Source organism: Myotis daubentonii, chromosome 12 (assembly GCF_963259705.1).
Source record: "Myotis daubentonii chromosome 12, mMyoDau2.1, whole genome shotgun sequence".
Lineage (NCBI taxonomy): Eukaryota > Metazoa > Chordata > Mammalia > Chiroptera > Vespertilionidae > Myotis > Myotis daubentonii.
Genome location: NC_081851.1, coordinates 36,343,338 through 36,357,606, shown reverse-complemented (window position 1 = coordinate 36,357,606; position 14,269 = coordinate 36,343,338). Strand labels below are relative to the sequence as shown.

The 14,269-nt window shown below is 34.7% G+C and overlaps 1 protein-coding gene across 5 annotated transcripts in view; it reads right to left on the bottom strand.

Moving 5' to 3' along the window:
• EXOC6B (exocyst complex component 6B) overlaps nt 1-14,269 on the bottom strand; it is a 555,911-nt gene that overhangs the window by 292,204 nt on the left and 249,438 nt on the right. For all 5 annotated transcript variants that reach the window (XM_059659432.1, XM_059659431.1, XM_059659433.1 and 2 more), the window contains one exon: nt 11,343-11,411. In XM_059659432.1, coding sequence (XP_059515415.1) covers nt 11,343-11,411 — 69 coding nt within the window. The remainder of the gene's footprint in view (nt 1-11,342; nt 11,412-14,269) is intronic.

Sequence of the window (14,269 nt, the reverse complement as noted above, 5' to 3'; positions counted from 1 at the left end):
ATCAGAATTCCTTCCTAACATGCCATTCCAAAGGATTTGAAAATGCTACATACTCATTTCAAATTACTGTTCTCAGGAAAGCTTTTCCATTAAAAGTTCAATGTTCTTTTCTTATTTCCCAATGAAAATGTATATATTTCAAATAAGGATGGAATTTTTTTTTAAGAATCCAGGCCTTTACAGAGTCCCTTACAAAGCAGCTTTTCTCTAGATCCATTAAATTATAAACTTTCTTTAAATATATTTTTATTGATTTTTAGGAAGAAAGGAAGGGAGAGAGAGAAATACAGATGAGAGAGAAACATTGATAGGCTGCCTCCTGCACGCCCCCTACTGAGGATCAAAGCCTGAAACCTGGGTCCATGCCCTGAGGGGAATCAAACCAACAACCTCTTGGTGCACGGGTAGACACTCAACCACTGAGCACACTGGCTAGCCAATTAGAAACGTTTTGAAAGCAGAAAGTCTCCTGACCATCTTTACATCTTTCACTGTAAATAAATAAAATTTATTATGGTTATAATTTAAAATGGTTATTTTTTTGCAGATCTTCTCAGAATATACTTGAATATACCAATATGAACTATAAAAAAACCCAAAACAGCAACAGAGTAGAGTTTCAATGACATTTGAAACAGGAGCCTCTTTTTTCTTAACAGATTAACTGATGAGACTGGTGTTCTCCAGCAACATATCTTTAGAGACAACTTTAAGCAAATCTGGAACATTAAGCTCTACGCCTCTGGCGATGCTAGAGTTCTATCTACAGTTTCCAATTTCGTGTGACCCGCAAAATAAGGTGATGTTTCCCTCTCTCTTTCTTTGTAACACCATCTTTGAAAATGCCAAAGAAGAAAAAAAAACACCACACACACACAAAGAAAAACACCTTGCTCGCAAACTAGGCACCCAGAATCCTGCACATAGGTCTCATTCTCATTTGTCTTAACTTCTACCATAGGAGGAGTAAATGACCCTGCTTGTATTTAACACCCAGATGGAATATTTAAATGTCCACTCAAGTGTCTTTGTAAAATATTGAAAGAGTTTAAATAAAGGATTTTTACTATAATTATTTAAAATAAATACAAGTCTCAACATTTATAATAGAATCAAAGTAGCTCTAAAAAACTAGGCTATGGTAAAATACAATCAATTTTAATGAAAACTAAAAACAAACAGAGCTCTATTTACCTATTAGAATTTACTGTCAGATCAATGGTTGGTGAGAAGCACTGACAAAAAACTACGTGAAGGTGATGTGTGAATTTTTTTCATTAGCCATCCTACATGTAGCAGAAACGTTTTGCTATCTTTTTTAAATGGGGGTCTCATTTTTTAAAATCAATAATATTAAAATCTGACTATTAAAACTACATTTAATTCTTCAGATTTACTTTAAGTCTATGTTCCAATTTTTGCTGCTAAATTTGCTAGACTATTAAACAACAGTGCCTTTTGATAAAAGTTCAGGAATAAGAACCCTAAAACTCTTACCTCTGGTGCCAACAAAACTATTTCATAGCATGATTCGGCGTAAGGCCAGTCTCTACAAAGTAAGGTGTTTTCTTCATATTTAACCTATAAGTCACTTACTTAATGTAGTCAAATTTGTTTACATATGTAAACAACAACCCTTCAACTCCCATTATACAATGGGATCTTTTAGTCTAGCTTTGAGAATGCCAAAACTATTCACTTTCCTTTAGTTGAAAACTCCAGTATTTATTTCCCAAGTGTTTTACTAAAATAGCCGATTGCTACCAAAGTTCTCTAAGTAGTTTCACTAATTCCCTGAACACCTCAGAAAACATGTCACTTAGAACTGCTTATATCTGTCCTTTTTTCCATTCACCACATCCTTTCCTTGCTATTATCTATAGCTACACACCATGAATTTGTAGTCTCCTCCAGCTGTCAGTGCAGACCATGTGAGCAGAAACCTTCAGATTAGAAAGGGAGAAATATGTTCCAGGAAGCTTCCTGCCCACGCCACCTCACCCCATCCCCTGCTCCAGCAATGATCTTGAAGGACTGTAAAGAGCTTGTGGGTAAGTTCTAGCTCTGCTGCTGATTCACCTCTCCTAATTATAGCCAAGTAGAAAAAGATATTATTAAAAGTAAGAGATATTATTAAAAGTAAAATACTCTAAAACAACACAATTACTTATGTTCAAGAAGATAAATTACTGACTAGAGTTCTCATAATTATTCCTAAATCTCTGCTCTGATCCTTTCCAAGAAGAATTCAGGGGACAAAACTATTAGTTTAGATGCTAAGGCTAATTTATTCTTAACAAAAAAAGCAGGTGACCAGCTTGCCATGGAAAATGGCTGCTCAGAGAATAAGGATTTATGATACAGAAATAAGACCACTTTGAAATATGCTTTTAAATTTAGATTTTGGCAAGGCTTCTAAACCTAAGAAAAAGGCAAGGTGGTAGGGAGTCCTTAGGAGACATAAAAGGGGACACTCAAATGGAACTGGGGTAAGCTTTTCTGAGGCACAGGTCTATAATCAGTAGATACCTAAAACATAACTCACCTTGTAGTTCCCTTTAGATGAGGGATTCTTTCTAGGTCTATGATGGATAAGACTCAGAAACTGGGGAAGCCTCTGAAATTCTAAGCAAAATTCTACATGCATGTACCTATGTGCATTTTGTCTGGGGGAAAGGTTCACAGCTTTCATCAAACTCTCAGAGGCCCTTCGCCCAAGGAAGTTAAAAAATTATATTGAACTTGCTAGAACCTTTGTAATAATGAATTCAATGCACTATTACATTCTGCATTTCCTTATATCTTTGGCCGGTTTACAGTCTTCTTTAGTGATCGAAGGGAATTAGATACAACTGAGGTTCTCATAATCCATGTAATACTGAGGGGCTGCTGCTTAATAAAAAAAAATTCATGTGTTGCTATAATTTCTATCCCTAAACCCAAGATGTCAGAAATCTTTAAAGTGAACTTTCTATTATAGTATAACACACATGCAGAAAAATACCTGGGGGTAGGGTTGTATTTACAGGTTTGATCCCCAGTCTCTTAATGACACCCAAGTTCTTCTTATGGGATGAGTGTGTGTGTGTGTGTGTGTGTGTGTGTGTGTGTGTGTGTGTGTGTGTCCTTTCAGTGATAGAAGGGTGAGTGGGCAGCAAATTTGGAGAAGAGACAGAAAGATGTTGCAGTATATAGAGGAGCTTAAAAGTACATACAAATCTTTTCTAAAATGAGCTCGTTTCAAGGCTTGGAGCCCATCAACATGACAGGCATCACTGAGCTGATAGAATTTTTAAAAAAAATCTGCCAGACAGACTGGTTTCTTATCTTCATTAAACAGATAGTCCACCCATATTTTAAACTACTACTCCACCATGTACAAGAATCTCAGATTATTATTATTCATCACTTCCATTCCAGAAAACATTTTAGCTTATTTTATCCCTTCTTAAAAATATTCCCTTTAATAACTGTAAAATGTTTTATATCCTGCCCCTTACCTGCTCATCTCTAAACTGTATATGAAGAGTTAAACAGTAAAAGCTGTTTAAAATAATTCTATAAAATATATCTACCTTTGCCCTGCACACTTCCATTGCATTACTACATCAAGGACCAAGTCTCAATTAACCACTATCTGACCCTTGTTCACTTTCTTCCCTCCCCTCCTCCTGCCAAAGTTTGCCCTTCCTGCCAAAGTTCAGCACTTCCTAGAAAAGTCTCACTGCCTGTTTGATATTGTACTTCACTTTAGTCACCAAAGGAAGAATTTACAGGTGCTTGGCCCCATCTATAAGACCATGACCGAAGTCTGACCTCCTGTTACAATACGTGAACTCCTGCCCTACTGATAAGGCTGGCAGATATAAGTAGGATTTTTCAAATAATCCTTTGGGAATTTATAAGCAGCACAGCCATAAAAGGGGGGTGAATGGAAGGTCGGTTTCACTAAAAATAATAAATATTGCCATGTTTATTCAAAGTGTGCCTTGTTATCCTCCAGGCCAAAAGTTCAGATAAACACTATTGTAAATGACAAAATATTAGAACTTTTTGTTACTTCTGTTATGATCCTTCCGTTGGACACCAATAGAACTGTTTTCCCTCGTCTGAGTCCCAGCCCTGATATTGTATAACACTGCCTGAGACTAAAATGCTGGATTCATTTGCGGGTCAAAGGAGGGCAGGTATCTTTCAAAATCAAAAACAAGCATTTATTGAGTACTGAATGCTAGGTGCAAGGGCCAAAAAAAAAAGATGAATAAAACATGGTACCTGCCCTAAAAGAGCTTATACTCTATTGAGGGAAAAGAGTACATATTTAGAGTAATATAATATAATATAATATGCACTAATAGAAACATGGACTGGGTCCTATAATAGTGCAAAGGGGATGGGGGCCCACGTGGCCAACCAGAAATGTCAGAAAAATTTGCTGGTATGAAATAAATATGAATTAGTGAGTTAAAAAGAAATGAGAATAGCAATTCAGGCAGTAGGACTAACATGAGGAATGTATGAGAATGTATCATGAAAGCTAGGTGGTAAGCAGCAGAAATATGACAGACAGGACATGGAAAACCTTCTAAACTACAACATGCTATATTATCTTCTAGAATTCTATACTTTATTCCACAGACGACCACTTAGAGAATTTTAATCAGTAACATATATGTCAAATTTGCATGACAGATTACTGTCACAACAGGGAGAAGTGAGTTAGTGAGTTAGTTTATGCTGTAAGGTAGAGAGAACAGTTAGTTTCAATAATCCCTATAAGAATCTGAACTAGGGCAACCATTTTAAGATGGGGAGGATGAGATGAAGTAAAAAAAAATTTTTTTAAATACATTTTATTGGTTTTTTTTACAGAGAGGAAGGGAGAGGGATAGAGAGTTAGAAATATCGATGAGAGAGAAACATCGATCACCTGCCTCCTGCACACCTCCTACTGGGGATGTACCCGCAACCAAGGTACATGCCCTTGACCGGAATCGAACCTGGGACCCTTCAGTCCACAGGCCGACGCTCTACCCACTGAGCCAAACCGGTCAGAGCAGATGAAGTAAACATTTTGAGATCAAAGTAACATTTGTAAGATTTGGAGATCTGAATATGGTATGAGAAAAAGGAAGAGTGTAGGTTTCTTCATGGTAACTAGGTAGATGATACTGTTATTACCTGGGCTCACTGTAAATTCATAAGTAAGTTTTATGGTGGTGGTGAGAACAGTGAGTTCATTTTGAAACACAGAACTTGTGCTGCCTATGGAATATCCAAAAGGTATGGTTCAGTACACTGTATACTTAAAAGTGCAAAGCTCAAGGAAAACCTGAGAAATACAGATACAGGTTTGAAAGTGATTAGCACATTAAACCATGAAAACAGGTACTATCATTCAAGAAAGGAAGGAGAGAAAGAAGTGGAAACACTGAAGGACACAAAGAAGTAAAGCCCACAAGGACCAAAACAGGTAACAATTCTCAAAAAGGCTGGTAGAAGAGAAGGAAACATATTGAGACGAAAGATGAAGGGATTAAGAATTTTAAGAAGGACATTATCAACAAAGTCAAAAGCAGCTAAAAAGTCCAGTAACATATAGGCTGAGGGTGGTGATATGAACAGAAGATAAATATACTGAGTTGATGAGAAACGAAGAATGAAGAAGCAAAGAGAAGTATTGGAATGGAAAGCAATTAGAGGAATAAGGTTTATTTTCTGCTCAGTCCTAATTTCTTTACTCCCAAATCTAATATTAATCTTAATTACATCAGAATGTAAGAAAATATTTGTTACAAATATTTATATTAAGTAATCCACTTTTAAATATCTTTGCCAATATTATGAGGACCTATCCTTCACCATACAAAATACAAATTATTCCTTTGAGGATGAGGAAACAAATACAGAAAAGTGACAAATTACAGCCCCCAAAAAGCTTTGAAAAGAGTCATCCCTAAATGTTATACATGGTCGGCCCTTACTTTAGCAAAGGAGATATCTGAGTTATTAAAGTCCCTATAAATCTGGAACAGCAATGTTTAAAAGATAACCATGCATTCCAGAAAAATATAGAGCTGAGATCTTACCACTTTGGAAAGTTATACCTTTTAAAAATCAGAAAACATGGGAGAGAAGGTCTGTTTCTGCCATATAAACACTGGCTCATTAAATTGTTACAATAAAGTTATGAATATCAAATATCTCATCAATACCACTGTGTAGAATTTATTTTTAAGTGGGCAATTTAAGGTCTTCCTGTTTATTCTTCACAGTTTAGGACTATACAGTCTTTGTATACTTAAGAATGTACAGATTTTAAATAATTGATCAACTTTTTATGTTGATGGCAGAGATTAGAACCTCTATTTACATGTCTATACTTTGTCAAATACTTTTTAAAATACTAATTATGTGTCTAATAATCAGCATCAGAAATACATAACTTTTGTTAGCTCAACTGTCCTCTATTAAATGCTAATTATGTGCCACAGACTGGTCCAGGCACTGTTCATACAATACCTATAACTGCACTAAGCAGGTAATTATTATCACATTCCCCATGTGAAAAGCTAAGGTTTAATTGTGGAAATAAATTACTTCAGTACTCTTATGAATCACTATTAGAGCTCTCACTTGAGGAAAATTTGTTAAAATTTCCATATCATAAAATCTGACAAAAACTAGCATGCACACAGTAATGAGATATAGTGCTGTCATATTATAGTCATTCAAAAATTGTAACTTCTGCCATGATAGATAGTAATTTCCTTTTAAAGCAGAAGTTCCTGACTTATTCATTCATCCTTGCTTCTCCAAACCCATTTCATGCAGAAGAGAAAATCAGTGTTTATTGAGTAAATAAGTAAATGAATAATAAGGTCAGAGTTTGCATATGTTCAAACAAATGTACTGCATTCTTCAGCTACCACTTTTCTATTTATTCATTCAACTAATAGTAAGGAACTACCATATGTCAAGGACTGTTGTTTGTACTAAGAATATAACATTAAACTAAACAAACTATCCATTTTCATAGACTTCACACTATTTAAGAGGAAAAAATCATTTTTGCTATTATGAGGCCTAACATAAACCTTAAAACTTGATATGCGTGAATATGGTTCTTATTCTAATGACATTTGGGTTAAAAACAACTGTGAATTCCTATAACCATACATGCTAATGAAGAGACTAAATAAAATCATGGAAAATGGAATCAGGATGATAGGAAGAAGAAAGTTGTATGGCAAAGAAAAAAATGCATATGACTGCACATGGGATTTCTACTCAATTTTCAAGGAATAGATAACTCCTATCTTATATAAATAATTTCATAAAATAGAGAAAAGGAAAGAATGTTCAACCATTTTAATGAGACTAGTATAACACTGACTTACAAACCATATAAGAACAATACCAAAAAAAAGAAAGAAAAGTATAGGCCTGTGTTACTTATAACCATACATATAAATACCAAAAATAAAGAGTAAAAATAAATAAATAAATGAATAAACAAATAAGACTTAAATTCCACAGGATGTTAAAAAAGCAGTAATACATCCTCATCAAGGTGGATTTATCTAAAGAATACAAGGATGGTTTAATATCAGAAAAATCTATCAATGAAATTCATCATATATATAAACTAAAGGATAAAAACCTCAGAATTATATCAATATATCTAGCATACAAATTCAATAAAATGTGACATTCATTTATGTTTTTATTTTTAAAAATTCAGGAGTCTAGGAATAACTAGATGAATCTTTACCAAAAATCTACTGTAAACATCAGTTAAGAGAGAAACTACAGATACATTCTCTTTGAGATAAGAAATCAGACCAGGATGCACAATATCACCTTCCTAAACAACAAGGTAATAATGATCCTGGTGAATACAATAAGACAATAAAAAGAACAGTGAGATATACAAACAGAAATAAAAGAAACAAAATCAATATCTACAGACATAATGATCAACTATATAGTAAGCTATCATAAACTAAAAAACAAACTGTAATAAAAGAGTTGAGCCAAGTTGCCAGGTGTAAGGTTAACATACAAAAATCAAGCATTCTTCAATATTAGCAATAACTAATTAGAAATAAAGTAGAAAACAGTAACAAAAATTATAAGTATTTTACTATTACCCTAACAAAGAATGCCCATGCATTCTATGTTACTAGACATAGAAAAAGCTCAATTAAATAATTTAAAAGATCTTATTTTTTCATGAATGAGATGACTCAGCCTTATAAAAGTATCAATTCTACCCCAAATTTATCTATAAATGCAATCAATTCAAATCAAAATCCTAGAAGTACTTTTTTATTAACTCAAACTGATTCTAAAATATATATTTAAAAGTAGAGGTTGATAATAGTGCAAGCAATTTAAAAGAGAAGAAATGAGAAGGGACTTCTTTCACCTTTTATGTAGATATGTTAAAAAACCAAATGTAACAAACTATAGAGCTGAAAAATAGATTCATATAAATATGCATATTAGGGTATAGCAGAGGTACTATCAGGAATCACTGGAGATGTAGAAATTATGTAGTAGATGAGATTGGTAAAACTGAATTCATCATGTAGAAAAAAATTAAGTTCGATCTATACTTCATAGTATATAAAATGATGAACCCAAGCTAGATCAAAATTGAAATGTGAATGGTAAAATGTTAAAGATAATGTAAGGGAATGCTCTATGACGTCAGAATATAAAGGGATTAAAAAAAAAACAAGAAATACAAAACAAACTACATGAAAGGTTACAATTCATGGACTTGATTATATCAAAATCAATAATTTCTGCTTCATGAAAAATAATATAGACATAGTTTAGCGTATGGTGCCAAACTGGGAAAAAACATTCACAGTAACCTAAACTGTTAATATCTACCATATATAAGAAATTTCTGAAATTTCTCTTCCCAGCAAAAAAAGAAAACTAAAATAAGAAATCTTGAGAATATCATTCTAAGCGAAAGAAGTCAGACCAAAAAAGTTAAGAACCATATGATCTCACTCATCTGGGATATAAAACTGAAAGCAGCAAATGAATAAGCAAGAAAAATAAACAAAAACTCATAGATACAGATAATAGTATGATGGTTACCAGAGGGAAGCAGGTTAGGGAGATAGTAAATGGTAAAGGGGATCAAATACATGGTGACCAAAGATCTGACTTTGGGTGGTAGGCACACAATGCAACATACAGATGATGTATCACAGAATGTACACTTGAGACCTATGTAATCTTATTAATCAATGTCATCTCAAATGTAATTTTTAAAAAATCACTGAGACACAGAAACAAAACAAAAAAAACCCCTTTTCACCTACTTTATATATAACAGGCTAGCCATTTCAGAGGGAAAAAATTATATTTATTTTCTAGGTGTTTTACTAGAAAACAATGCAATACAAAATTGAACAAAGGTTAAAGATAGGCAGTTTAGAGAAGACAAACCTTAAATGATTAGTAAGTCTAAAATGAGAAGCACAATGTTACTAGTAATCAGAGAAATGCAAATTATAACAAAGAGCTGTCATTCAATATCCCAGGTTAACAAAATTTAAAAATTAGTGAAATTAAGTATTTTACATATTCCTTATGACCCAGAAATTTCATTCCTAGATAAAGAAACCATAGAAATTTACACACTAGTCCATAAGGGTATACTATTTGTTACAGAAAAATGTTAGAGGCAAATTTAAGTTTTGATCATTAACATAATAGATAATAACAACAGCAAATACAAATCATCAGTTAACTATCAAGCAGAAGTGGGAGGCAATGAGTTAGATATACAGACAATAACAAGAATAGATATTAGGAATAGTGCTGAATTAAAAATAACTACAAGAAGTAAAACTCAATCCATAAGACAACACCATTTGAGTAAGTTAAAAACACCTATACATTAAAAAAATCACAAATTTTCAAGGACACAATCATGACCATATGTTAAACATATTAGAGTTAGTTAGGGATGGGAGACAAGTGGGCTTATGGATAAGAGACAAATGGAAAAAACATGATAAAATAAAATACAAAGGCGGCTTTGTTTGAAATGATGATGATATTGTGTCTCCAAGTAAGATATATATGATTTCTGTAATTCTCTGTACATGAGAATGAAAAAAACTGTCTACTTATTTTAAAGCCCTGATACATCTCAATCTATATCCTGCTTCATCTTTATATAACAAGGAATGATAGAGAAAAAGAGTGGAGAAGGAGAATAGACAGAGAGGGGAAGAGGGAGCTGGACAGCAAGGAGAACTAAAAGAAAGGAGAATAGAAGAGAGGACGTTACCAGCTCTTTTCTCAAACTAATGGAGATCACCACCAAATACTGCAGGCCATAAAATCCACAGACCAGACCTAAATGATTTGCTCAGTGGATAGAGCGTCAGACTGCAGACTGAAGGGTCTTGGGTTCAATTCCGGTCAAGGACACATGCCCAGGTTGCAGGCTCGATACCCAGTTGGGAGCATGCAGGAGGCAGCCAGTCAATGATTCTCTGTCATCATTAATGTTTCTAACTGTCTCTCCCTCTCCCTTCCTCTCTGAAATCAATAAAAATAAATACATATTTTTTAAATCCACAGACCAGTCCCAAACTATCTGCAGTAATGGCCTAGTGACAATACATTAAATACATGAAGAAAGAAAATGAATAACAGACTGGACCAGGCAATAAGATACACTCAAACTTATTTCGCTTAAAATGATATTAAAAACAACTTGATAGAAACTTCACTGAACTTTGCTATAAAAATTATCAATAATGGACTTCTCTCATCAATTTGTCTTTCATGATACTTTAACTTCATAGTTTAATTTTTTTTACTGACTTTGTATATATCTGTGTGTCTGCACACAGGTGTACAGATGGAGATAAATTCTAATTCATTTATTAGAATACCATTCACACCTATAAAATTTCCCTCCTTTCCATATGCTTTGTATGACAAAAGGAAAAACTGTCATCAGGAATAAAAAAGTTTTTACATATACTAATGTAATATGTAAATATAGGCTATTGTTATTTAAATAAGTACATTATTAAATTAAGAACTGAAATCTGAACATGTAACTATTTTTTAGGTATAATCTACAAACAGGTTAACATAGAAATTAATGTTACTAGCTAAGGCATATTATATGGGAACCATAAAAGGTCCAAGAAAAAAAGATTTTTTATAATTAATACTCCTTAAGTAATAGTTTTCTGTCCTTACTCTTAATAAACAGAAAAATATCAAAAATGAGAAAGCAGAGTTTGAATTCAATATATATCTTTATTAGGCAGAGCCAGATAAAGACTCACCAGGACAGAATATATGTGTAGACATCGATAAACAGGAGAGAAATCCACCAAATCTTGGGTCCCAGGTACCTGCAAAACAATCAGATTGTCACAAAATATTCAAACAAAGCTAATAATAGCAACTGCATTCATTTTTACTACTCACTGTAAGGAAAAGATATGGAAATATGCTAGGAAGAAGAGAGGGGCGATCATATAAAAAATAAGATGGAGAATGGAAAAGCCAAACCTAGAAGTAATACCAGCAAATGAACAATGCCTAGAGATTAAACCTATACATCGAAAGAGAAAGTCAAACAGAAAACATCAGGTAAGAACTGGAGTAGAGTCGCAGTGCTGAAACTGATTTGTTATGTGACCTGACAAAAGTAAATCACAATTTACTTTGGCCTTAATTTCTTCAACTAAAAAAGACACTATCAGTTGACTCATAGAAATTTAGTAAGAATAAAAGGAGACTATGAAAGTAAATATTAAACAAAAAAATAAAGCATAAAAGACAAAATAACATAAGAAATATTTTTTTAAAGACCTAGCTGAAGTTTTTACTGTAACACTGGTAAATATATGATTGATCAGAATATAAGCACTTCTATGTTTATCGGTTCAAATTTATTGACAATTTTGTTCATTTGCTTGCATCCATGAAGGCAGAGATTACATCTCTATGTTTAAGAATCTCATAGTGCCGTGTACTCTGTAAGCACTCAAACAAACTTTTATATGAATTCAAAGATTGCTAGTAAGGTGCTCCAGATCCTACATTATGGCCCAAGCAGCATTACTGAGAAAAATTTACAGACACATGGGGACATGTAGTTAAAGGAAAAGTAAGATTCAAAAGCACATCTTAACACAAAATGAAGCAACAAGTGACCATTGGGGCACTTTTACTAGAAATGACCACATTAAAGCATCTTTGACTGAAAAGTGGAGATCTGAAAGAAATTTGTCTTTCCAGAAAACCAGACCCTACCAGTGAAAACTACAGCTAAGCAAAACACAATCTCAAAAAAAAAGGAAAACTAGAAAACCTTGATAAAATCAAATTTATAATAGTATTTACACTACATAAAAATTAAACATGCATGTGAAAAAAAGACAAGAAACATTAAAAAAAACTTGATCTGTATAGGAAATGATTTAGAATAAATTATTACAAAATTATTTATTATAAATATACTAGAGGCCCGATGCATGAAATTAGTGCAAGAGTAGGCCTTCACAGCTGCCGCAGCAGCCTCGATCCCGCAGCTGCAGCCCCGGCTTTGTCCGGAAGGTTGTCTGGAAGGATGTCTGGTCTAATTAGCATATTACTCTTTTATTATTCCAGATTTACAAAAAGTTAAGGATATTTCCTTACCTAATTTTGAATAAAAAATTCAATCACAACTTTGTTTATATGTTCTTTGTGCAATTTATTCCTTTTGTTTTGCTTTGCCTCAGACCTATAGTTTTATACAAAAGGAAACTGCTTCAAGCACTCTTCAGACAGAGCCTTGGCCCTTTCACATGTAGGACCCATCTTTATAGAATAAACTAGTGGCCCAGTGCATGAATTCATACACCTTGAAAGGAACTGTGGGTCATGAGGCTGTGGTGGGCACAGGAGTGGGTCTCGGCCCATCGTCCACGCCCCCCTCTGGCCCCTCCCACTGTGGCCCCCAGTCCCGTCTGCCAGCAGCCCAGCTCCAGCTGTCATGTTCCCACGCGCTGACAGTGCCAGCGCTGCTTGCACCAGCTGCCAGCAACAGGTGCAAGTGCCGGGCAGGACTGCAGCGCGCAGGAGCAGAGAATTTTCAGTAACCACCAGAGGCTAGACCCAATGACAGCTACCGGCGCCCCACCTTGTTCTGGTGCCCCTGCTCACTTCCACCATCCCGCCGCAGCCGACACCCACCATATTCCCCTGGTGGTCAGCGCGCATCATAGCGACCGGTTGTTCAGTTTTGCAGTTGTTCCCCCGTTCGGTCTATTGCATATTAGCCTCTTATTATATAGGATTATTACATAGGATATCCACATTAGGAGACAGTTTCTCTACAAATCTGTAATGAATAAGCTAATGGGGCCCCTTAGTAATTAATGAGCTAATAAGACTGGTTTGCCTGGGACATGCACAGAGACGACAAAGGTCTTTCCTGTCATCTCCAGCAAATTTTTACAACAAAAAACATTTTCTGTGAGGCTGTCTTGACATCATCACACTCAACTTCAAACTGCTAAGTGTCCTGACCTGGAAATATTGGCTAATTCTTAGCTCTGAAACCATAATCCAGTTAAGACCTCCTACGCACATGACTGCCTGCTTTGAAATCCAGACAAGAAAAGATCTAGACAAAAATTTAGAGAAGAAAAGTTGGAGCAAAATGAGGTTTCAGTTCACAAACTTTACCTCTATCTTCAAAATAGCCTACTATGTAGAAATCATTTTGCTTCCTTATGTGAAGAACCAAGCAGAGTGCAGGAGAAAGGTATGTAAAGCATGCACTGACTCATGTTGCTTTGAGCGAGAGGTGTTTTCCCTACTTTCACTAATGAAAAAGAATCACATCTCAGGGAAGGCAGAGGAAGAGAGCAACCTGCACTGTACGTGAAGGAATGCTACATGTTTGGAAGGATAAGAAATGAACTTTCAAAAATCTAAATAAATGGGGGTGGAGAAGAGAACAAAAGGCAGTTTTTCTGACTCACGTAAACAGGTCTGTTTTAAGGGCCACCTTTTGCTCCCCATTTAAAATGCTAAATCTCTGTCAAAGCTGTCTTCATTCTTCTTCCCCTCCTGTGCCCCTCCTTTCCCTCAAGTTGCAGGAATGATTCAAGCGGGGTTAGGTTTCAGCTGGGGCAGAGGGAGGGGTCCAAGGACACTTTCCTAAGCTAACAATGACTGTCTCTAATGGTTTCTGTCTCCTAACAAAAGCCATGAC